Source organism: Amblyomma americanum, chromosome 1, assembly GCF_052857255.1.
Source record: "Amblyomma americanum isolate KBUSLIRL-KWMA chromosome 1, ASM5285725v1, whole genome shotgun sequence".
In the NCBI taxonomy this organism is placed as follows: domain Eukaryota; kingdom Metazoa; phylum Arthropoda; class Arachnida; order Ixodida; family Ixodidae; genus Amblyomma; species Amblyomma americanum.
Genome location: NC_135497.1, coordinates 164,530,696 through 164,553,666, shown reverse-complemented (window position 1 = coordinate 164,553,666; position 22,971 = coordinate 164,530,696). Strand labels below are relative to the sequence as shown.

The 22,971-nt window shown below is 48.3% G+C and overlaps 2 protein-coding genes across 18 annotated transcripts in view; one reads left to right on the top strand and one right to left on the bottom strand.

Moving 5' to 3' along the window:
* The window catches only part of LOC144114114 (uncharacterized), a 169,603-nt gene extending 154,061 nt beyond the window's left edge, over nucleotides 1-15,542 (bottom strand). The window contains exon 1 of the mRNA XM_077647616.1: nucleotides 15,408-15,542. The gene's annotated coding sequence lies outside the window, so the exon portion shown is untranslated. The remainder of the gene's footprint in view (nucleotides 1-15,407) is intronic.
* LOC144114112 (prolyl endopeptidase FAP-like) overlaps nucleotides 1-22,971 on the top strand; it is a 377,138-nt gene that overhangs the window by 325,306 nt on the left and 28,861 nt on the right. For all 17 annotated transcript variants that reach the window (XM_077647601.1, XM_077647605.1, XM_077647606.1 and 14 more), the window contains 6 exons: nucleotides 5,163-5,257; nucleotides 8,854-8,928; nucleotides 10,531-10,583; nucleotides 14,694-14,772; nucleotides 15,381-15,769; nucleotides 21,968-22,093. In XM_077647601.1, the coding sequence (XP_077503727.1) occupies nucleotides 5,163-5,257; nucleotides 8,854-8,928; nucleotides 10,531-10,583; nucleotides 14,694-14,772; nucleotides 15,381-15,769; nucleotides 21,968-22,093 (817 nt within the window). The remainder of the gene's footprint in view (nucleotides 1-5,162; nucleotides 5,258-8,853; nucleotides 8,929-10,530; nucleotides 10,584-14,693; nucleotides 14,773-15,380; nucleotides 15,770-21,967; nucleotides 22,094-22,971) is intronic.

The window sequence follows — 22,971 nt, the reverse complement described above, 5'->3', positions numbered from 1 at the left end:
TCAAACCGTTTGAATGGTTTGAGTGGAGTAAATAGCAATGGCGTGTAGCTCCCCAGTAGGTCTCAGAGATTAAGCTTGCATCGTGGGAAGGCCTATTGCGCGGGCAATGCGACGGCGCTGTTGACGCTGTCAGCTGCAAAAAAAAAAAAAGAACAGGCCGCAAACGGACGAAGCGACCGCTATTGTCGGTGCGACCAACGTCGTTCAATACTCTTCAGTCGGCGCGGTAAAAACGTTTGATGTGATCTGGTTCAAGTGGTCTAGCCGAAATGAACTTGTCCAGTCTCAGTCATTTGGTTGACTTAGTCGCTGGCTGATGGGGTGGGCTTGTCACGAAGCGGCTAAGAGTTGCGCGAGTGACGAGTCTGGAGGGCGCATAAGAAGAAAAAATAGACCACAGCAGAACGGACGCTTAACCACCCCAGAATATTCCGCTCTCTCTTCTCCATCTCCCAACCCGGCGTGCTTTCTTTTTTTTTTTCATGTGTCCTGCGTTTTGCGACGGTGCGCATGCATTACAATGAGCAATTGCTATTTGTCGCACGGCCTCCGCAGCGTCGGACAGCGCTGCCAGTAAAACCGCCTCGGGTCGTTTCGTCGATGTCCCTCTGCAACGCCAGTGCCTCGTCGCCCTCCCCAAGCGCCTTGTCCCGCGTAACGAGCACGAAGAGTGACACTGCGAACGCGAAGCAGTGACTCGCTGACCCACGGTTCCCGTTTCGGTCACCCCGGCGCACTGGGCCGGGAGAAAAACGCCCGCTGCGCTAACTGGCTTTGCAGTGACCAGCGGCGCGCGCGCAACGTGCGGCTGTGCCTTCGCCGACGGGTCGGTCCACGGGTGCCGGCTATTTTCGGTTTCGCCGACAGACAGAACGCAGGGGTCGTGCGGGTGTAGGCCGCCAAGAGGAGCGGGGGCACGGGAATAATTTATGGGGCGCAAGCTCGTGTGCACCTGCGCGGCCCAGGTTAATCTTCGCTCGGGGGGCAGGTGCAAAGAAGCGCCGCAGCAAAGATACGGGCCGCGTGTGACAGTGGCGGCGCAGCGTATATCACGCCGGATGCGCGCGCCGAGATGACAGAGCGCGCCGCTCACTGGCTGGCTGCTCTATGCTGGTGGACGCTGCTTGGGGGGTCTGCGCGCACTTGTCTCGCGTTGTTCGCGAAGCGAATGCTACTAGGAGACTTCGGGTTGACGCGAAAATGTAGATTTGTTTGTGAGTGGCCTCGGTAAGCTTGCTAAAACGGACGCGCGGCGGCGAAACTGGCGGTAACGAATTCACGAACCACGGACTACGTTTCGAAGTTAGATCTACAGTGCGTACCCCGTGCTCCCGAGAAACGAAAGAGAAATAAATGCCTGGACATATTTCTTATTTACAAGGGTGTCACAGTAAGAGAGTGAAAAGAGAAATAAATGTAATATTAAAGCAAAAAAAAGAAAGGAAAACTTCACCCCTTTCACTGCTTATAGATATATGAGAATATTTCTCTAAGGCACTGTAATGTGTTTCACTTATTATAATTTTAAATGGCGAAGCGCTCCTCGCAGTTTTTTTTGTCTGTTTTAAAGCAGTATGGAAAGATCAACCATGCGTGTTTAATGCGGCCTTTTTTGAAGCCAATGATATCGGTACTGGTAGTAAAGAACTGTGACTGACTCTTTGGTAAAACTTCTTTTTGGGCTAGTTGGTGCATTTTGAACCAAGGAAAAGGAGCAGCGCAGAAGCATGCATCCCTACATCAGCGCTTGTGTCTTGTCCTTCTTGTGTGGATGCATTCTTTTGCCCTGCTCCTTTTCCTTGGCTCTTTTTTGATACCCCGGTGTTTCCGTCCGAGTTTCACTGATATCGCCTTTCAGTTTCACTGATATCGCGTGAGTGCGTGCGTGCATCTATCTCAGTGAATATTTGGGTTGCAGAGAGGTTGCTATGCATACTGTTAATTCTGTCATAATTTGAACTTCCCGGCAGAAATGACGACGAAGTAATCATTGATGTACAGTAGGTGTCACAAAGACGTTATGAAAAACATTTACATTGTAGGGTATTAGACCGGAATGAAGATGATTAGGTGAAGACGACTAACAAAGGAAGACCGGCGCGCTATTAAATCTGGTCCGCTCGCTCCCATTCCCGCGCCATCTTCGGCGAGTCAACAGGGGCCGTTTCTGCGCCCTACAGCCATCGGGTTGTCCCGCCTATAGTCACTATATTCCCGCCCGATTCCCAGTGGCCCGCTGTGGGGTTGAATGGGCGCCCCTGGTGTCATCTCCAAAACAGCACCGTTTTGATGCGACTCCTTGTTCACCTTAGGCTAGGAGGTGGCTCTGCCGTAGCTGTGACGTCAGCGCTGCGCTGCACACCATGCTTCACTTCCTCCACTCGCACGGGGAAACTTCCCTGCTGCCCCCCGCCGACTTGGGGCGAAAGGAGTGCGGCAGGGGCAGTTGAGTCCTGTCCGAGGGCGCGAGAAAGCAGCTCTTGCCCGAGAAGTATTCTCGGTCCCTAACCTCGCCGAAGACTGCGACACGGATCGATCACTGTAATATGGGCGCGCGTACCTGTGTGCGTGTGCTTTCATTTGTCTTTAAAACGCACTTTTTCAATTATGTACCTTTGAACAGCACCTCTGAAGAGCAAGTGTCTTCGAAGAGCAAAATATGCCGTTATCTTTGCCTCATCTTCCTTCTTACTGACACTCTACGCCTGCATTCTTGGCCATGTTCGTCTTTTCGCTAAGAGGCGCGCCATCGCAGCCTCCGCACGCGCTTTCTTTATCACGTCTCTGTCTCTCTCTCATTATCCGGGCGTGCTGTTCGGCCATCATGTGGCGACGTGCCGGGTTTTCCTGCCAGCGCTGGCGCTTCGGCGTTGTTGGGATGTTTCTTTTTGCTCCTTCGTTTTGTTTCTGTCCGCGTCTCGCAGTTGAAGCTTTTTTTTTGTTTTTCATTGTTGTCGTCAGAGGCGAGATGGGATCTTGGCCCTAATTAGGGGCCAATTTCTATCCTATTACGAAAGTGAACGCAGGTGAAGAAAGTTAGCTTCCAAAACCTTGTTACTTAGTGAGCCAGAGCCTTTTACCTTAGCCCTAGTCGTCGCCATTTCGAGTACGACTATAGCGCCAAGAGAAACCTGACCTAACATGATGTTTTTTTTCTTGAGAAAAAAAAATGGCTCAACCAACGAAAGCGTTCCACGTATAAGCTAAGCTACCCTTTGAGAAACTTGTTTCGTGATCTGTTCTTTTTTTTTCTTGTTGAATCTTGTCAGCCCCGGATTGCAAGGCTAAATCGTCTTAAATGGAAAGGGCATGTCGTGCCTTGATATATTTAAGCCGAGACCGAACCATGGAAGACAAGTGGTTGTCGGAAATTTTTTTGGGCACCTAGAGTGGAGGAGCTCACTGCTGCTTTCGCGGCCCACATGAAATTTGAATTTCAATCTCAGAACGGGACTTCGCGCTCGTAGCATCGTGAAAGCCCGCTGGAAACGCTTTCGACCGGTTTCTCTGTTATTTTTGTTTGTTTTTTCCAAAACCCGGGTGCTTTCATTTTCGTGCAGTGCAATCTCTGAGGCTCAATAAAACTTCTTCCCTCGGAGTTCCCTAGCTGCCGCAGGGGCCACATACTCGACTAGACGGATAAAAGAAAAAAAAACGAGACAAAAAAAAAACAAAATATGTGCTTTGGAAATAGCTCCCGCTCCTTCTTTTCCTCTCTCTGTATCCTTCAATAATGAGAGTTCGGGTACATAGAAAGCAGGAGCATATAAATGCGCGTTTGAATATCACGTTGTTCTGCACAAGCTTGTCTGCGTTGACGCACGAAGTGCAACGAGGAGGATCCCAGTTCGAATATTCCTTTCTACTGGTACCCGGGATACCCGCGTGAAGGGCTTTGCGTTTGAAGCCAGCCAGAGCAGAGGGTCTGCCTCAGGCCAACCTCTCCGCTTTTTTTTCTTTCATAAATTTATTCGATCTCTCTCTTCCTCTGTTTCCTATGACTCGATTCGTACTGCTCCTTTTATTCCTTGAGTTAGTAGCGAACTACGGGTAGTGGTTTAAGACACATAAGAAACTGTATTGACTGCCTTATTTTTTTTTTGCTTCCTCTTCTCGCCAATCTGGGAAGAGCTCATTGGGGGCACATTCCAAAATGAACATTTCTCATTTCCTTTCGCGGCGAAGTATGAAACGTCAGAACGCCTCTCTATGTGCAAGGTTCCGATTCGTTCGTGTTTTCCACGGCTGCAATTTTCATAGTTAATATATGCCTGCCTTTAAATCTGAAGTAATAGCCTCGCTTGACTTTGCTGTCTTCATTTACCATCTGCATGCAATGTGCACACGTTGCTCAAGTTACAGCACTTAATGGAATGTAACGGGTATCTCATAGGGATGAGATATTTTTAAACTAAAGTGGGCAAGATTAAAAGCGAAAATTCGTTTATTCATTGCAATGAATAGAACAGGACACGCCATTAGTTACAAACCTAACAACCAGGCGATGATCACGTTCATGCCTTTAAGATTATGCCTCGCAAATGACCACCATTTCTAAGCCCACATTCAAATGGGCCGCTAAACTCCAATGTTTCTTACAATTCGCTTCCACCGTGGGCGAGCGCGTCGTGCAGCACTTCGCTGCTCTACGATAAGCGTAAATGGCAAGATGTCTTTGACATGATTTTGTGCGTTGCGCGACTCCACCTACCTCACAGTGTTGCAAGGTCATGATTCAAATTTCCCATCTTTTTGAGACACTCTTTTAAGGGATGGACTAACCGGAAATCACTCTCATTTCTGACATTTTCGATGCAATTCGGTTTGCTCCTCTTTCGTAATTTTTTTTCCAGGATAGGGAGTCGGGGTTGGCGCCGATATGAAACTGTACTGGGACAACCAAAAGTTAACGCAACATGGCGCTGCGAGCTAACTGCGCTATCTCTCGAATATGCATAATTTCGGAGGCGTCCCTTGCCTCATGCGTCTCAGTCGCGTGCGAATATACACGCACGCAGGTAACAGAAAAGCACCCTAGAATATGCTCGCGACTGGGGCGTGCTTTTGTCGTGTCTCTCTTCGACCCTTCCGGATGGTGTCTTTTTTTTCATTTATTTATCACTGTTATTTGCCTGACGCGTTGCTCTTCTTGTCTTTCGCAGCCACCGACTTCGTGTACCGGGACGCAGATGGCGCGCTGGTGCTGTACAACGCTCAGAACAGGGAGAAGAGGACGCTGCTGCACAACACTACATTCGTGAGCCTCGCTTTCGCAAAAGTTGGGGTCTCTCTGGTCGCATCAGGTCGCTGAGCAAGAAAGAAAGAAAGAGAAAAAAAAGAAAAAAAATAGAAGAAAAGAAAAGAAAACGCGTGTGCTTCCCAGCCAAGAGTTATTCTGCAGACGTATCGTCGTCGCTTCACGACTACTGCGTGGGACATGCGTGTGTAGGGGCGCGTATATTAAACCTCACACTCATGCGCATGCCACGACATTGCGCGCAACACCTCCGTCACACGCAGCTTGCGGGGTGCCTCGAGAAAGTTCGTCTTGGTGACTTGCTTTCTATTTTTACTTTGCCCTCGTTCTCTAGGTGAGATTTCTGTGATGTGCAGCGAAAAGCGGAGCTTCGCTTTATGCTTTATTGTTTATACGTGTATGAAGACTTCTGTGCAAGACAGTGAATAACAGAAAATTTACCGCTCTCCACTGGTATTGTAAGCATTACGTAACAGGAAACATTTTCTATTCAAGCAAAAAAAAAGGGCGCTTTATACATACAGTGCGCCCAAACTCGAAGCGTTCTCCACGCAGCAACATTTGTGTCGCAAAATGGAGAAACAGGCGCGTTGATGCAGAGTAACTGCGCCACCTAGAAGAGTGCGGTGAGGGGCTTGTTGGTACGACATTATGGGAACAAGGAATAACTGCGCAAAAAGGACAGGACAAGAACGAAGAACCACACGAGACAAGCGAAGTTCTCTCTTGTCCCGTCCTTTTTGCGCAGTTATTCATTGTTCCCATAACTGCGCAACGCCGCGCGACAAAGAGGCGAGGGAGACAGAGAAGGCTAAGGCACGGACAAATGTGCGGGTGATCCCAGGCGTGCATGTAAAACTGACGCGCGTGTATTTTTGTACTGCTCTAGAAAAGAAATGTTGCCATGGGTGTTCGTGTCTTCGTGTCTTCTTTGCATCCTTCGTCGCTTTTTGTGCCACTTTATCCAAATATTTGCGTGCGCTGCCCGAAGACCGAAAGTTCGCAGCGTCGCGCGGCTCTTCTGCTCCATCCGAAAGAACGTGGCGCAAAGAACCCACCAACGGGATCGCGACCGTTGGCATTTATTTCTTCCCCCTCGTCAACCCAAGTGCGGAAGCCGACTACGGAGGCACCCCGTGGCGCGCGCTCCCAACGCCCGCGTGCGCTGGTTTGCGACGCGCAGGGAGAGCAGCCTCGGGGTTTCTCAGTTACATACGTCTTCCTTTCATCGGCGCTGTTTCCTTTCCGGGCCCCGGCATAAAAATTACCTCAACGAATAACAGGCAGGTTGTTGGGGGCAACGGGGCAGGGACAAAGGTTGGCACGAACAAAGATAAGAGCGACAAACTGTACACAACTCGATAAAGGCAGCAGGGCGAGCAGAATATGCTCAGGTGCTCTCTCCGCTGAATAGAACACACTGATAAAAGCGCTGTTGTGCGCCCAATGACTACGACAGAGTGGAAGCAACAACAATGGAAGCATCCCGAGTGGCTGGTGCCTGTCTGGCTTGGCGGACAATGGCGCTTTTGTTCGTCCTTGTCGAATTCGTGCGTCCGACCGTCTTTCCTTATCGAAGTACTCCTGAAGAAAATTGTTGTTCAACGCCTGCTCGGAGAGCCTAGTTTAATTTTGAAATGAGTTTTGCCCATTACCTGTTCCTGCTATCTTTTTAATTACCTTTTCCTGTGTAGATATTAACCAGACTATCGCCTTTCATTGACCTTTTATTATTCTGCTTTTTAAATTGGAGTGGGTGTCTTCCAAATGTTATACACAAGTGGAAATCACAACAGCCGGTTACGTTAAATCTCGGAATATATTTCATTTGACCCAGTGGCGTATATATTGGATTCTTCATAAGTACTGAAAGCTTGGCGTGCTGGTGCAACATAATTACCTTAATTAAAATCGTCACACCAAGCAGACGCGGAGGGACACAAATGATTGTGGGACTATAAAAAGAACGAAAAATAAAGTATCCCTGCCCGTGCCACTAAGTATAACGGGCTAATAGTAGGACACCCCCCTAGGGCTATGTGTGCATGCGTGTACGTGTGTGTGCGTGTAGGGGGGGGGGGGAAGCTGTATTTCAGTCGCCATCTGCTTCACACTACGATTCAAAGCTCACTGTTCACTTCCCATTTCTTCTTCCCTACCTATGTTCTTATCGCGTCATGGAATGGTAATTAAACCCAGACGAACACCGGAAAAAGGAGGAGGTACGGGCAGTTTTAAAGTGTCGGAAGGGAGCTCAGTCATGTCACCGTGTGACTGTTCGTGTAGTACGTCGCCTTACGCTAGCGCGCCGCCACGTCCAGGTTCTTTCCTGTCGGCGTACCCGGGAGTCCAGTGGACTCCTTTCGAAGCGCATCCGGGTGTGAGCTTCCGTCCTCGCTAAGAGATGAACGACGCGGCGCGACAAAAAGAGAAAGAAGCAGAGCAGAAGAAGACGCAACGGGGCCCGCCCTACAGTTCGGTGAAAGTTTGGACGTAAAAGCGTGGGCCCGTAGGCCAGTCGGGGTAATGCGTGTTCCATTAGACACGACGCTGTGACACGACGTTCAGCAAGCTGAGAGAGACGGCAGGAACGTTATCTAGACAACTGGGAATTTCATTGAGAGCTTCGGGAGCCTTCGATCGAACGCCACGCAGAGAAATGAAACAAAGCGAGGCAGGAAAAAATGGCAGCAGTTGCTGAACTTCCGCTCGTTTTCTCTCCCTCTCTTTTTTTTCTTTTATTCCGCCCCTCGGCGCATTTTTCTGCGGGCACTTTTACTGCTCTTTCAGTGGCCTGGCTGCGTGCGTGCCTGTGCGAATGCCGACGCGGGAAGCTGCCGTAGGCAACCGAGATGTCAAGGAAGCGTTCTTTCCGTCTGCCCCGCGTCGTTCGCGCTGTCCACCCCCGACGAGAGTCGCTCGCTGGCCGGTCCGGCCTTGGCTCTTACCGAGCTGGCTGGACCGAGCTGTATCCGCGGTGCGTGGATCCTTCGTTCCGCCGCTTCGTCCCGCCGACCGAGCCGTAAACGTTTACAGCGCTGCGCGCCGGCGCTCGCGACGCCAGTGAACTAGAGGGGTTCGTGTATCGCGCGCCCTGAGCTTCGTCCGCCCTGTAACAGCGTCGTTGGATGGCAAACAAACGCGCGACATCTTAACGAGGCGAGCAGGCGGGCCCTTTACGAACGGCCAAGTGAAAGCCTTCAAGAGCGCCGCTGGCTCTGAAGACCTTCTCGCTGCGGGGACAAAGTCGCGTTCAGGTTTCGGCATCCCAGGCGCTCGTGGTGGACGAGGCGCGCATTTTATGTGTCGCCCCGGAAATTTCCGCTGGACCGCATTGCAGCTTTGATGTGTTTACCTGTCGGTGACAATCCTGGCCCGATCCAGCAGCACACGGGGCGCGAGTCGGTGCGACGAAGGAAAAACAATCTCGTTTGCAACTCAGACTTGTTTCGGAGGTCTCTGAGCGGAGCGGTGCCGTTTCATTCACTTTTTTCTACATTCTTTTTCTCCTTTATGCGCGAGTTGTCTGATGTCGCACGTGAGAACACCGGTTGATTTTTGTTTCACTAATTCGCCCTCTCTATTTTTTTTTCCAGCGACAATATGACGTGCGCAAGTATTATATGTCGCCTGATCTCAACTTCTTGCTACTTGTCCACGACATTGTGCCCGTAAGTGAGCTTTTCCTTTTTTTTTTACTTTTGACTTTGATGTGTAATTTTGCTTTATGCAACCGTTCCCCAAAAGCAGCGCAAGTGACGAGACATCAAATGGACACTCAGAATAAAGAACAGGCGCTGCTTTTCCATCAGCGTTGCCTTCTGTGTCTCGTAGCTTAGTCTGATTTTTCGGGTATTCGTTATGAACAGACAACAAACGCAAGCGCAAATTTTGATCAAGTGAGATCTTTGCGCATTGTTCGTTTAGTGCAAAGGTAGTTTGAAAAACGCCTGCAAAGCAAGCCACGCTAGGGAGACATCATTATGGTGTGTTATTGTTCCTCGCTTGGCGGTTAGGGCTGCACGCAGACCTAATCTACGCAGTCCCAAAGGACAAAAAGTGGTTCATGAGAAGGCTGCTGAAAGCGCGCTGCCACAACGAACGATTGGGAAAGGACTCTAGTTCCTTGTGCTGCCTTAGGCGGTTTGAATAATATGAATCCCGCCTGCTTTGTACTTCGCCAAATAGTCTCTCTACGCACAATTCAGGAAGAGGAAGATAAACTTTATTTTCGTCGACAAAAGTAGCAGATGGTGTGGGGTTATATCCCCATCAAGTGGCCATGAGCCCGTGGCGTTCGGCGACTTCTAGGGCTCTTGTCACAACCCGGATCTGTGTGTCCGAGTCGGAACTGAGCAATGCGGCCTCCCACTGGTCTGGATTCTAGAGCTGCAAACCTCGCGGAGGGGTGTCCTGAGGGCAAGCCCAGAGTATGTGGGATAGAGTGGCATGTTGGCCACATAGTTGACAGGAGGGAGAGTAGACCCCAGGGTATATGCGGGCATATATCGCGGGGTTGGGGAAGGTGTTCGTTTGGAGCTGCCTCCACGCAACCTCTTGCGGTTTGGCTAGAGAAATATGTACGGGGGATATAGAAGTCTGCTTAAACGGTAGTGCATGGTTATGTCATAAAATTTAACCATACGATCTCTCGCCAACACATCCCGGTCGACGAATCCTCGGGCATGATTGTGGGCCGCCTCGTTCCCTGGATGGGATGAATGCGCAGGGATCCAGATCAATTGGATCGGGCGGAGTTAGTCCGTGGTGGAGTGGAGGAGAGGTAGGGTGACGAGGGAGACCCGACTTTAGGCGAAATTACGAATCGCAGATTTAGAGTCGCTGAAGATGGTTTCTGCAGAGGTGGAGACTATCGCCAAGGCTATGGCCGCCTCCTCAGCCTCTTCAGACAATCTGACGGGAATGGAGCACGCAACCAACGGCCGTTCACAACAATTTACAACCGCGAGTGAAAAAGCATCGCGATCGGGGTATTCAGCGGTGTCGACGTAGACCGCTGTCTGATCTGTTACATACTTTTTGCAGAGACTTAGCCCTGTCCTTGTTGCGAGCGAAATGATACTCTGGGTGCATGTTTTTTTGGGAGAGGGGTAACGATAAGGTTGCTGTGGATATGGGACGGAAGCTGGGCCTTGCCGGCGACGGTCGTTCCGAAGCTTATTGCATGACTTCTGATAGAAGTGCACGTCTTCAATCTTTTTTCAGCCCCTCTCCGTTCCTCTGACTACTCTTCGTTTTCACTTTCATTTCAGGTGTTTCGACATTCGTTCACCGCAAAGTACAAGATCTATGATTTTTCGAACAGGTGAGGCTATTCGAATCTTGTCGTTGTTGCATTCTTTTTCATACTCGGTCTTTTTTCACAATAATACCGCACTATGAGCGAGTACCGCAGCAAGATTGCTGCAGCCAAACAAAAAAAATGATTTAACTTCGGCGTAAAGTGCTCCAGACGATCATGCACTTCACGCTGCGATTTTTCTGTATTGTTTACGAAAGACGTTTTTCATATCTCTAACGTCAGACCATTACGTGTGCTGATCAAAATTTTTGAAGGGTCATTTTTTGAAGTTTTTGGGGTGACTACTCAGTCAGAACGAATTACTTGTAGAATAGCAGGTACATGTTAATTTGAGTTCTCAGAGAATATAAAGCCTGTTCGAATAGAAGGAAATTCGTTCTTAACGGAGACGCTTTAAAAAGCATAGCCGACATTCCCCGAGATCGTCACGTGGTAACCGCATCGCATCGTGCACGCGTGGACGCGCGAGTTATCATCGTTGCTGCACGTCATTCCCAGTGCGAACATTAACAGTAGTTTGCGTTCGTGCAACTCTTCTGGGTCTAGTCACTTCGTCCTAAAATAAGTGCAGACTTAAAAGTTTAAGGGGTGCGGTTGGTCGAGAACAAGTTTCTTGTGGCGTTGACTTCACGACCAAGTCGCCTGGTATTGATTTGAGCGAATGGCGCTTGCCCGTATGCTCCTTCATACTTGCGTGCATTTCAGGCGATTGGCTTCAGAGGCGGCGTCGAAGTCATTTTTTTTCTCCCACACTCGCATCCTGTAAACTGTGGCTGCCGGCCGTGCGTATATGGATCTGTCGATGCATATATGCTCATGACGCCAACCGTATTCCGATGTACGAATTATCTGCGAAATTTTCCTGTAGAAGGGCGCCTTGCGGATAGCTGTGGCCTGTTCAGAAGCGTTGGTTAAAAGCCGTAAATTCGAACAAATTATTTTTATCCAACGCATCATGTGTCTATTGGAGCTAGAAAGTAAACAGAACACGTATCATAGGTCTATCCTTGCCTCTAATCTCTTCTTAGGCCGTGTGCCGTTGCGTTGCTTCAGGTATATCATACAAAGCCAACTCGCCCAAGAGTTCGTGCTTTCAAGTTTCATAGGCCAAAGTAGGGTGCCTCGATGTCAGCGCTGCCGTTCAGGGTGGAGACAACTTAAACGGTGCCGCCAAGTTGAATCACATGGCAACAGCTGTGCTAGCGTTCGTTACGGTGCCGTTCAGGCTCTCGGCGCGCTTCACTTGCTTTGAATTGAACAGTCTTTTTCACCAGTATCTCACTGCGCATCTTTTTACTCATAATAGTCATTTTATCATCCGAAGGTCGAAGACGTAATTGCGCGACTTAATTTTAGGACCCCGAGTGGTCGAGGTTGAACAATTAGTGTGCCGTCTGTTGGTTAGAAAAACACGCTATTATTTTTAAAATCCGTTGTCCAGCAGGTGCTTCCGCTCGTGCGAGTGGAAGAAATCGTTTTCTTTCTTTTAAGGAGAAAGCCTTTAATGACTCATACTCGCGGTGACCGCCCGTCCGGTCACGTGACCTGACGGTGTCCGTCCGTTAAATCCTAGGTGACGTGTCACATGACTTTGTCACGTGATCACAACCTGCCAACTGGACTGTGAGCAAACTGCCCTCTGTGGCGGGTGGTGTGGTCGGCCGCCAAGCAGCAACTGCGCACGCACAGCGTGACGTCACCGCTCAAATTCAAATCAGTGCAATGAGTCGCAAAAGGCTTTCGCCTTCCCGCAGTTAAGAGATATCTAAGTGCCTCCAACGAATTTTGCTGCGTGCTTTTTGGTTTATAAAGTCCTGTGCTTTGATAACAGCCGCGCGTCTCGCGCGATGCAGTTGGTTTCGCTTTTATCGTGCGGGCTGTTTCCGTTTGTATTGCTCGAAACAACTGATGTCCGTGTGCTTTTTAATCTTTCAAAGTGTAACTGCGAATTGCTCGCCTGTTTATTGCTCACAGGGGTGCAATTACATCTGTTTGGTATATAAAAAAAATGCCACCTTATACCAACGTTGCCACTCCGCCTGCGTTTTCTTGCTCGAGGCTCACGAAAACTCATTGTCTCTGGTTGGCGATAGGATAAAGGATTATTGCAAGTTTTTCGCTCGTTTCATTTTTCTGACAGGCGCGCAAACACCGAGCTAGTACTCTCGCGCGCGTTCATGTGCAGACTTTGCTTGCGCCATGAACATGCGCACCGGTCGCTCTGCTGCGATTCCTCTGTTCGTGAAACACATATTTGCTTATATTTTTCATTGTATTTATTTTATTCAAGTCCATCTGTACTCATTAATAACCATTCATATAAACCTCCATAAAGAAGGGTAAATTGGAGGTCATTAAATAGCTGCAGTAATTCTTTTCTTAAAATTTTAAACCCGAAATCAAAGTAATCGACTTTGACGAGTCATGCTTTGTGAAAAAGACACCAGAAATGGTTTAGTTTTAACAAAAAAACTGCAATTTTTAACGATGCCTATGCGTGCAATTCCTATTCTGCCTGCAAAATTGGGGGGTGATGGGTTAGTCTTTTGGAAAAATAACTGCTACCTGAAAATTGAGCTTTATTACTGCTTCAGCTTCATTACTGCTCCGAGTCCCGGGAGAAGAGAAAACAACGCACCACTTCACGCGTTGACCTGGGACCGCAGCGGCGGCCGAGTGGTTGAGCATCCGCCTCGCATGCGGGAGGTGCGGGGTTCGATTCCCAGTGCCGCCGGGTACCCACCGGTGATACAATGGGTACAAGCTTTCCCCTGGTCTGGTGCTCGACTTATTTAGGGTGAAATGCTTGGGAAATGGGTCTTTTGCCCCACCTTGAGTAATCGAAAAATACATTGTGCCATGGCACTCTTTGACCATAGATGCCATTGCGACATAAAAATACACAAACGACGACGCGTTGACTTCGGAGCACATTGGCACACAACAGCCTGTCATGATGGCTCAGTGGACTTGACAAGCTCGTCAGTCATGCGGTCGAACACTCTCAAACAAGCTGAACCACCAGCGAGTCATCCGCAGCCACTGTGCCTCGAGCAACGCAAGCACAGCTGCGTGCACCGAGTAACTGCGCCCGCCTGCTGTGTTTCAAAATGGTGCCGCAGCGAGTAAGAGGCGGCGTGGGTGCGGTCAAAGGATGGCACCACCCTGAACGGCGGCGCTGGCATCGAGGCACCCTAGGCCAAAGTGCTCTGACGCTCAGCCTGGTGGAATTTAGCGGACGCATTTTGTGTGTGTGAGTGAATTTGAGTGCTACATTAGCGTGTGCATCGGCACAATAGGCGATCAGGTGCCAGCGCACTTATCATGGAACTGTATGTTGTTTACTTACGACTGGCCTCGCTCGCACATCAATTCGGGTAACTGGGCCCTCATTCTGCACTGGCCGCTCTATGAGGGGCCTGTTCTCTCTTAGCTCGCTTTTTGCGCGCTTGCATTGGTGTTTTTTTTTTTCGCAGCAAGTATCGCTTTCGTGGTGTTTGTTAGCACTAGGAATAACGAGGCATGCAGTTCTGTGTAGATTATAACACGCTTTTTGCAATATGTCATGTCACTTGCCTGGTTAATAAACCAAAGAACTTTAAAAAGTTGTTTATGTGCCGGTAGGCGCGTAACTTGCTTGTGCAAAAATGTGCACTTAAGCAGCTAAGGCTACCGTGCACACGTTCAACGGCCACAAAATTTCGATTTGAGCCAGCGGCAGTTTGTGCCCCAGGGGAACTCCGTAGGTACGAAAGGGGCAGCGGCCGGCCGGTTGATACGGATTATTCCGGACCGCCTGGGGTTTTTCATTACACACGGAAGCCTTAGCACAGGGAACGCCGTTGCGTTCCGCCTTCTCAGAAATACGGCCGCCGCAGCTTAGAAGTGCGCGCGCAATTTTGGGCTTAGGCCCAGAACGCCAAAGCCGCTGAACCGTGAAAGCGGAGCACAAAGTTAATTAACTTGTGCGAAACACGTGTTTATACCTTGCGTGCAATTTAGTTCTTCGTTCGGAATGTTTATTTTTTCTCCTATGTCCAATGAAACCCTCAAACTGCCCTTGTAGGCGCTTAACTTGTCTCTCGCCATCTGCTCTGTCGTTCCGTCCTTCAGAGAGGTGTTTCCACTGAAGCACAGCTCGAACCAGGAAGAACTACAATATGCTGCCTGGGGCCAAACTGGAAGCCAGTTGGTGCGTAACGAGCCGTCCTTGTTTTTTTCTCAACTATTGTTTGCTGCATATCATCGACGCCACGCTACCTTATGCATGATAATCCTGCTGCGTAAACAAGGCCAGTTTAGTCTGTTTATGCAATGAATGGAATATATTCCGCATCATTACATGTAAGTAGATAAGATAGGAAGTTCTGAAGTTAACGGGGGAACCATCGAAACAGTCTGAGCTTGAGGGCTGTATAGAACATTTTCTAAACATTTGCAATCTGCCAAAGCCGAAGTCAAGCTACGCGACGCTCGTGCCCACCGGAAAGCCGGTGATATATCCTGGCGTTGCCAATATCCCCCTCATACCAAACATATATTGTGCCACTTTGTCTCTCAGCAGCGACCACGCGGTATGAAGAAACGCGTTCTGGCTTTTCTTCATGCATGTCTTTGTGAGCATTGAGAGCTGACGTGTCAAAGGGTATTTTCATCCCATTAAATGATGGGAGATGCTCTTAATTTTACAATAACGATTCCGGGTCTTTGACCCGAGTCTCCGTTTTGACGTTTATCGCGTGCGCCCGCCTTAAACAACGCGGCTTTTGAAGACGGGCTCGCTCTGCCGCGCACCCGCAGACGTACGTGTTCGAGAACAACCTGTACCTGATCCCGAGCGTGGGCGATTCGTCCCCCGTGCAACTGACGAACACCGGTGTGCCGGGCGTCGTGTTCAACGGCGTGGCCGACTGGCTGTACGAGGAGGAGGTGCTGGGTTCCAGCGGGGCGCTCTGGTGGTCGCCCCACGGCAGTCGGCTCTGCTACGCCACCTTCAACGACAGCGCCGTGAGCACCATGCCGCTGCCCCTGTACGAAGGCCAGTACCCGGCGGTGCTGCCCCTGCGTTACCCCAAGGCCGGCACGGCCAACCCGGAGGTGGAGCTGCGTGTGGCCGCCGTCAGCCACGGCGGCGCCGAGACCGCCAAGCTCGTGCAGCCGCCGCAGGAGCTGCTCGACAAGACCAGCGAGTGAGTGTCACCGAGCGGCCTCTCGGGCTCGCACGAGAGTCCCCCTTGCTATCGGAGAAGTTATCGGTGGTCGCGATAACAGTCTCTGCAGAACGCTACTTTCGCTCGGCGTTGTCTCTGCGCTTATGTATGCGAAGTCCGTTTATGTGTTCCTTCTCCTGAGAAGAGTGCACATTGGTGATGTTTGCGCAACGCCACACCCGCTGCTCTGTTTCGTGTGTAGAAGGAGGTGCACGCGCGGAAAAAGTACAACGGAATGTATCGCGAATTGGTAACAATAATAATTGGTTTTTTGGGGGAAAGGAAACGACGCAGTATCTGTCTCATATATCGTTGGACACCTGAACCGCGCCGTAAGGGAAGGAATAAAGGAGGGACTGAAAGAAGAAAGGAATAGGTGCCGTAGTGAATTGGTAGCGCGTCCCCGACTTTCCGAAGGGGATCGAACGCTATCGCGTGCAGGTTCGAACAAGAGAACAAAGAGATAAAACAAAACAAAACGAAGCCGTATTTATAATTTAAAGGAAAAGGGACAATAAGAAACGGAAACGCAAACAAGAAAAACACACACTCAACTCGCGTACAACACTACAGAATAAATGAAAGTGTTCACCAGGTGCTGATCGTCCCAGGTGAAGCGGGGATACCTTGCAGACAGGGCGGACGCGGGTGGTTTTAGTGTGACGCTTCGCTGGCGCTGCGCCGTAGGAAGCGACAGAAGGGAGCCAGGTGGTATCAGGAGCGAAGAGGAACGCAGGGAGACGCCGGTGGTCTCTCGTCATGAGCCCGAAGAGCTTGGAAGCAGCAGAAAGAATGAGCGTATCCAGTTCCCGTCGACGGCGTCACGAAACGCCGGAGGCTTAAAGCAGGCTATCCAAGGGTGCCTTACGGCAGCACGGACCCTCAGTCCATCGGCTGCCACCTCCACGCTTGCAAGGAACGCAGTAGGCTCAAAAGAAACATCATTGTGGACGAGAAGCAAACAAATTTAACGGGTATTTACTGCATATTCAAATATAATATGGTATTATGATGGTGTTACGGTTACTGATTTCAGTTTGCACAATGCCTTGCGTTTTGGTCATGCCTTGTGTTTTGGCCTGATGTTTAGCTTTCCTTTGTAGCCGTTTGGCTGCGTTTGGGTGGATGTCAATGAGTAATAACTCCATTATTACCTTGTGTTTTGTTCGTCTAATTGCTAGTTGATTATGTTGATTATTGGTCTGCCCAATGGAACGACCTTGGTTCTATTTCTTCTAAGTATATCTTGTATGTTGTTCTGCTCGCATTTTTTTCTCTCAGCAGTGTATCCAAGTTATCAAATGGAATTACTTTGTTGTGTTGTCGCCAGTACATTATATTTAACAACATTTAGAAACTTGTTTCGGAGCGCAGGCGCGCCATCAAGATCCAATATGAGCTTTTTCTTTGCGGCCCAAACATTTGGATAATGTAAATAAACATTTGATTTCATTTGACATGAAGCTGGACTAGCTCGATTTTAGACATTTCAGTGCTTTCTGTCTGTCCCCTGTATGCACTGAAAACGTCGTTTACGTGTCTACATAAACTAATCTAAAAACAATTAAAGTGGTCATTTCAGCATGGCACCTTGATACATATAAAAAAAAACGGAAAGCTAATGTGTCCCTCGCGAGGAAATGATTGGGACGTTGGTGGTGCTAGGGCGGTGTGAAAGGAAACGGAACCGCGATTTCCAAGCCGCGGATCGTTGACGCTCGTGGCGACAAATTTCTACTTTGAGCTGCGCAGAATAGCTGCTTCGTGAGCGTGAAATGTGCTCACTGGAAAGGAACACCAGCTTTGTTCGTCCGCCGCCGTTTCCTTGGCCCGTCCAGCCTCTTTGGAACTTGTCTCTGCGTCTGTGCGGCGGTTTAGCAAGCATTTTTTTTTGTTCTCCTTGTTACAAGCCCTGCGTAGCCGCCACCCACGACATCCTGGCACTATATACAGGCCTTGCTTTGCATTTGTCAGCAAATGCCGGAAATTGCCTAGGCCGACATAAATTCGCCTGGTCATCTCTAATACTGATCTTGAATCTTTGCATACACGTACATGCTTTTTCTTCGTTGTTCTTATGCATGGTACATTCAGAATCTCTTCCTGCGGTACGGCATCCTTGTTCAAAGGTTAGCAAAGCATGTAACTGCAGAAGCCCAATGTAAGGGAAAAAAATCATTTAATAATCTTACGCAGCTGCAACTAGAACAGCAAAATAAATTCCACTCGCGCACACCTCTGGAAAAAAAGGTATTTTTGTTATATTCCGAGACTTTGCTTTAATTAATTGTTTGAATTAGAGTGAAGCCTACTCGCAAAAAACTGCGCTGCGAGGCGTCAGAAGCGCGTGACTTTATTATAATGGACGACAACAAAGAGCAAGTTATCGACCAAGGCTAACGGCTTTTTCTTTTTTTCGTGAAATTTTTTTCATGACTCCATAGAATGTTGGGCTCTGACGTGCTTCGCTATTACTCCCTTTTTTCATTCAAGCGCGCGATGATTTATGCGGCAGCCGAAATCCATGTTTAGTAAGTTTCGATGTCGCGCAAACGTTAAACGGCGCGCTGGCCGAGCGAAAAGTTGTTGCCACTACGACTTATAAAGATAGGAATGGAACGAGCCTTGGTTTGATTTTTTGTGTTTCTTTCCTGACAGCCGCTCGCCTTCTTGATAAACGGGCGGTTATATTAATAACCGTGAAACTGTCCTTGGGCACTTCCAGACGGGCAACGCACCAAAAACTAGGCTAAGAAAAGCACTATTTTTTTTTCGTTATCAGCCTCCAAATGGGGACAGTCGTCGCTTTACGTTAGCGAAACATGAAATGCATCAACTCGCATACTTTCTAGGTAATTATTTCAAAGAAACATGCGCCTTTGGTTTTTCTTCCAAAATTTTACAGAAAAAAAAGCGTATTTCCTCTCTCTTCCCTTCTCTTTATTTCGATTTCGTTTTTTTTTTCCGGGATGGATGAAGGCAAGTACGTTTTGGGCCACCGTTTCTTTGAAAAGACGAACTAGAACTCTTTTTAGGCTCTATTCGCGGAACCAGGCACTTGCTCAAGAAGCATATGTGTTAAGCTATTGATGACGGCAGCTTTAATGGCGCTAGATGTATTGTATAAGAGCTTCTAGCACCGCTTGAGTAATTGTCCTTTTAGAGCATATATTGTCACGGATAGTTATTCTTAGGTTGGTTCTCACACATGGTTTTTTTGCTCTTTCTCTATTTTTCAAGGTATTTATTCCGTCCTCAAGAATGCAGACGTCGTTCGTGTAATTTTCCTATGCTACTTGTAACAGGACTGGCATGCATGTTTTTATTGCCTTTGATGCGAAGTTAGACAAAACGCTAGCGCAAATGAACATGAACAGAGCAACTAGTCGTCCATACCTTGCTTGTCCCACTTTACAACAAGATGCATTCATAATGTAATGCATTTTAACAGTAGGAGATGAAGCTGACTCAGTTATCCGGTCGCTACCATTTGGTCAAACAAATATTCAAATTTGGCGCCTGCTGCAGTGCATCGATATGACTGGCGCTCAGTTTGAACGCCTTTTGCTCATATTGTATTTTCTTAGTACAGTTGTATTGTATAATCCCAGTACAACACTTTTGCTGGAAATCACATTCTAGTGCAAGTAACCCCTCAGCAGAGCACTTCATGAAGCACTGAAGGAACTCAATGCGTTAATTGTAGGCGTTCAGGCACAAAGAAGCGATTTTCCACATGTAGCTGCGTGTAAGCTTTTTCGTAATTACCGTGGCAAGGCTTTTATTGTGTTCGAGCGAGCATTTGCGCCCGATTACAATTATTTTTGCGTAAAAGATAGCTTCTTTGTGCCTGAACGCCTACAATTAAGACACTGAGTTCCTTCAGTGCTTCATGAAGAGCTATAGGTTTTTGTTGTTTATTACGTTATAGTTTTTTCTCGCGTAACATAATAACGATTTTCTATTAATTCAAGGAAAATATTGCTGGTCCATGTAACCTCCAATCAGCGAGCGTAGCGTTGTCCATATCGTTCTAAAACAACCCTGTGTCATTCAAGCAGCGTTATGGCCAATGCACCGTCTCTGACCCGTGTGTAAAGGCCAAACGTGGCTGTAAAAGCACAATAATGTGAAGTCATATGTTGCGCTTGAGATATTACATTTACGCTTGTCTTACAATTTGCTGTCGTGAAGTAAAGGGAAGTGAAAAGGGGGGACTTGTTTAAAGATAACTGATTAGAAAGAAAAAAACAACCATATGCCACTGTAGGGATCCGAACGCACCACCTCCAAATTACGCGTTCGGTGCTCTACCAACTGAGCTACGGCGGCGGCTGTCCGATATTTTGCTTTCGGGGATATTTAGGTACGTATTTCGTGTAACCTAAGAGGGTTCTCGCACAGCTTCCGCTCTCACCGTTCGATGAAGTTCCACACCATACTCGCGGTAATGCCGAACGTACTACGTCCACCGCTGTGGACGAGGATGACGCTGATGAACTCTCTCAGGGCTACGTTACACGAAATACAAAAATACCCCCGAAAGTAGAAGATTGGACAGCCGTCACCGTAGCTCATTTGGTAAAGTATCGGACGCATAACTCGGATGTTGTGGGCTCGGATTCCGCCAGCGGTATGTCGTTGTTTTTCTTCTGCTTTCTAATCAATTATCTCTAAAAGGAAATTATTACCCTATTAATCCCATCGATGAACACAAATTAAAAGAAAACATCCGCTATGCTCCTGGGTTTCGGTGAATGTTTCTGTTAGTTGCGTGCCTCTAAAATGTATGTAAGTTGCGGCATATAACGGGCTTGAAACGAGTTGCACGACAATAAATGATTGCTGCTAAGTGAAGCAGCCGATAGCAAAATATGGACGGCAGCATAAACGACAAGCATGCTTTTCTGTAAGACAACCGCGTTGTGCGTCAAAGCCATATGCATTTTGTAGCAAAAGAGAGGTCTTGATCTGCTGTTTTTACCGCTGAGTCCCTTGTTGAGAACCGTACGCGAAATTTCTCTCTTTACGCGCGTTACACCACCGAGACAACAACACGGGTGCTAATACGCTCAGCCATTGACTTATAAGTTGCTTTTTTTGGAATAAAAACGTGCGCGGCTTTATTTGTGGCCATCTAACAAGGCTATGAAGAACTGCGTTCCAGACAAACTTAACACTTTGCACAACACAGGCAAAATCGGCAGTGTGAGACGCATTCGTGCCTAACTTTTGTTTGTTTAATGGCATAAATGCACTCTTTATTTTCACTGCTAATTCAGGGTCAGGCAGTTTCTATTACCTGTAATGATGCATAGGCCTTATGTTCTGTCGGGAGCGTAAATGCTCTATGCCACGCGAGCTTCGAACGGGCTGCATTGTCGCGCCACTTTCCAGTGGTAACTGCTGTTGGGAAAGGCGCAGAAGTGATCGCTTTAATGTAAATTTCTTCGCTTCGAAACGTGGTGTTCCTGTTTGGCGAAAAATGCCTAAACGCGTCGCAAGAGCAGCAAGGCGTGAGCCAGCGCATGGCATACACCACTTTTGCTCCAAACAGTACGTCGCTTTTCGAGACACTTACCCTTCTTTTATGTCCGTTTGTTTTGAATTTTCCGAGTGACCAGTCTTTCTCTAGCTTATGTTGTTGCCAACACTACTTATTCCTGCTTTAAGTCTATAATTTGTTAATAAAATTTTATTTACTAAAGAAACACTTTGGTTTCTAAGGCAAGGTGTCGTGGAGAGCCCCGGGTTTTAGTTCTACTATTTGGGGCTCTCATCTCACTGAAATCTCATGTGACGGCTGTTGCTGCGTCTCTCTCCCCTCGGCCGCCGCAGCCGAAATAGAACCTGTCTGTGCGACACCAGAGCGCCATAGCCACTCAGACCACCGCGGTGGATAGTCTGGATCTTAAAACTTGTGTCACAAAATCGGCACGTCATCGAAAATGTATTTGTCTACGCTACTTTAGTGAGTACGACATTCCTGTAGCGCTTGTGCGCTCCCTAAGGAATTAAAGGATAATCTCATTGGTCTCTACCGTTAAGTTCGTAGCATTGATTTTGGTTGCCACGTTTTGATTCCTAAGGCTTACTGCGGATCGTTACCAAGTGTATGCTGAGGTTGATGTAACCCCCATCGTTGCGATGAAAGCAGCGCGTCTTTTTCTGGTGCAGGTACTACGTGACAATGGCGGCGTTCCTGGACGAAGAGGCGTTGCTGGTCAACTTCTTGTCGCGGGCGCAGAACTGGACGCTGGTGTCGGTGTGCCGGGAGGCCGCCTCGGCCTGGCACTGCTCCAAGTAGGCACCGCCCCTCCCATCCGGCATCCGCCACGCGGTCACTCGCTGACCTGCCAGTCAGAGCGGCACTCTTCGCTTGCCACGCGCACGACAGCAGTTCGTTCCTTTCGAGCGGTTATTGTGAGCGCAGTGCGATATTACTCGAGCACGGCATAACTTTACGTGACCTAGTTCTATCTGGTTGCTGAAGGGAAGTTTGGATCTTTTGTTTTTCCACAAAAACGTGTCAACGCGAGCGGAGGTTTTGTGCTTTGTGCTGACGCATATTTAACCAACCAATATAAAAAATCGTACAAAGGGCAAAACGCTTGCATAGAATACGTTCTGGGCGTGTTTCGGGCTGAACACGCGATATCTAGCGATAGAATTTGGTTTAAAATGGTCTGCATGTAAACGTGTGCAGTTAAACTCATAGGATTTTATCGTAATTTTTTTGCCTTTCTGGTCGCATAGGCTTTGGGAGCGGCGGAACACACAGTTTGGTCGTTCTAGACGTCTGTTTTTTCCTTCTGTACCACACATCTCTGCAATTTGTTTTTTATCCACAATAATTCCATGTATAAATTCAGCGGCTTTCTAACAACTTTCCTTCATGCAGTAGCATGCTACTCTGATGCAAAGCTCGTACCAATCATACCTCTAAAGCAGACTTCTATATGCTATAGCATACGTGAACGCTGCAGGGTCCGTCGCGTAACGCATGTGACTTGGTGGACAACAGTACCTGCCACGCGCCTCATCTGCAAACAGATTCCATGTCGATTTGAAAAAAAAAATTGTATTGAATTATATTGCGCAGTGGACGGTGGCTTTTAGCCCTGCAGTTGGTTGTATTTGTGCTCACGTTCCTTCGACTTATATTGGCACCATTGTTCATG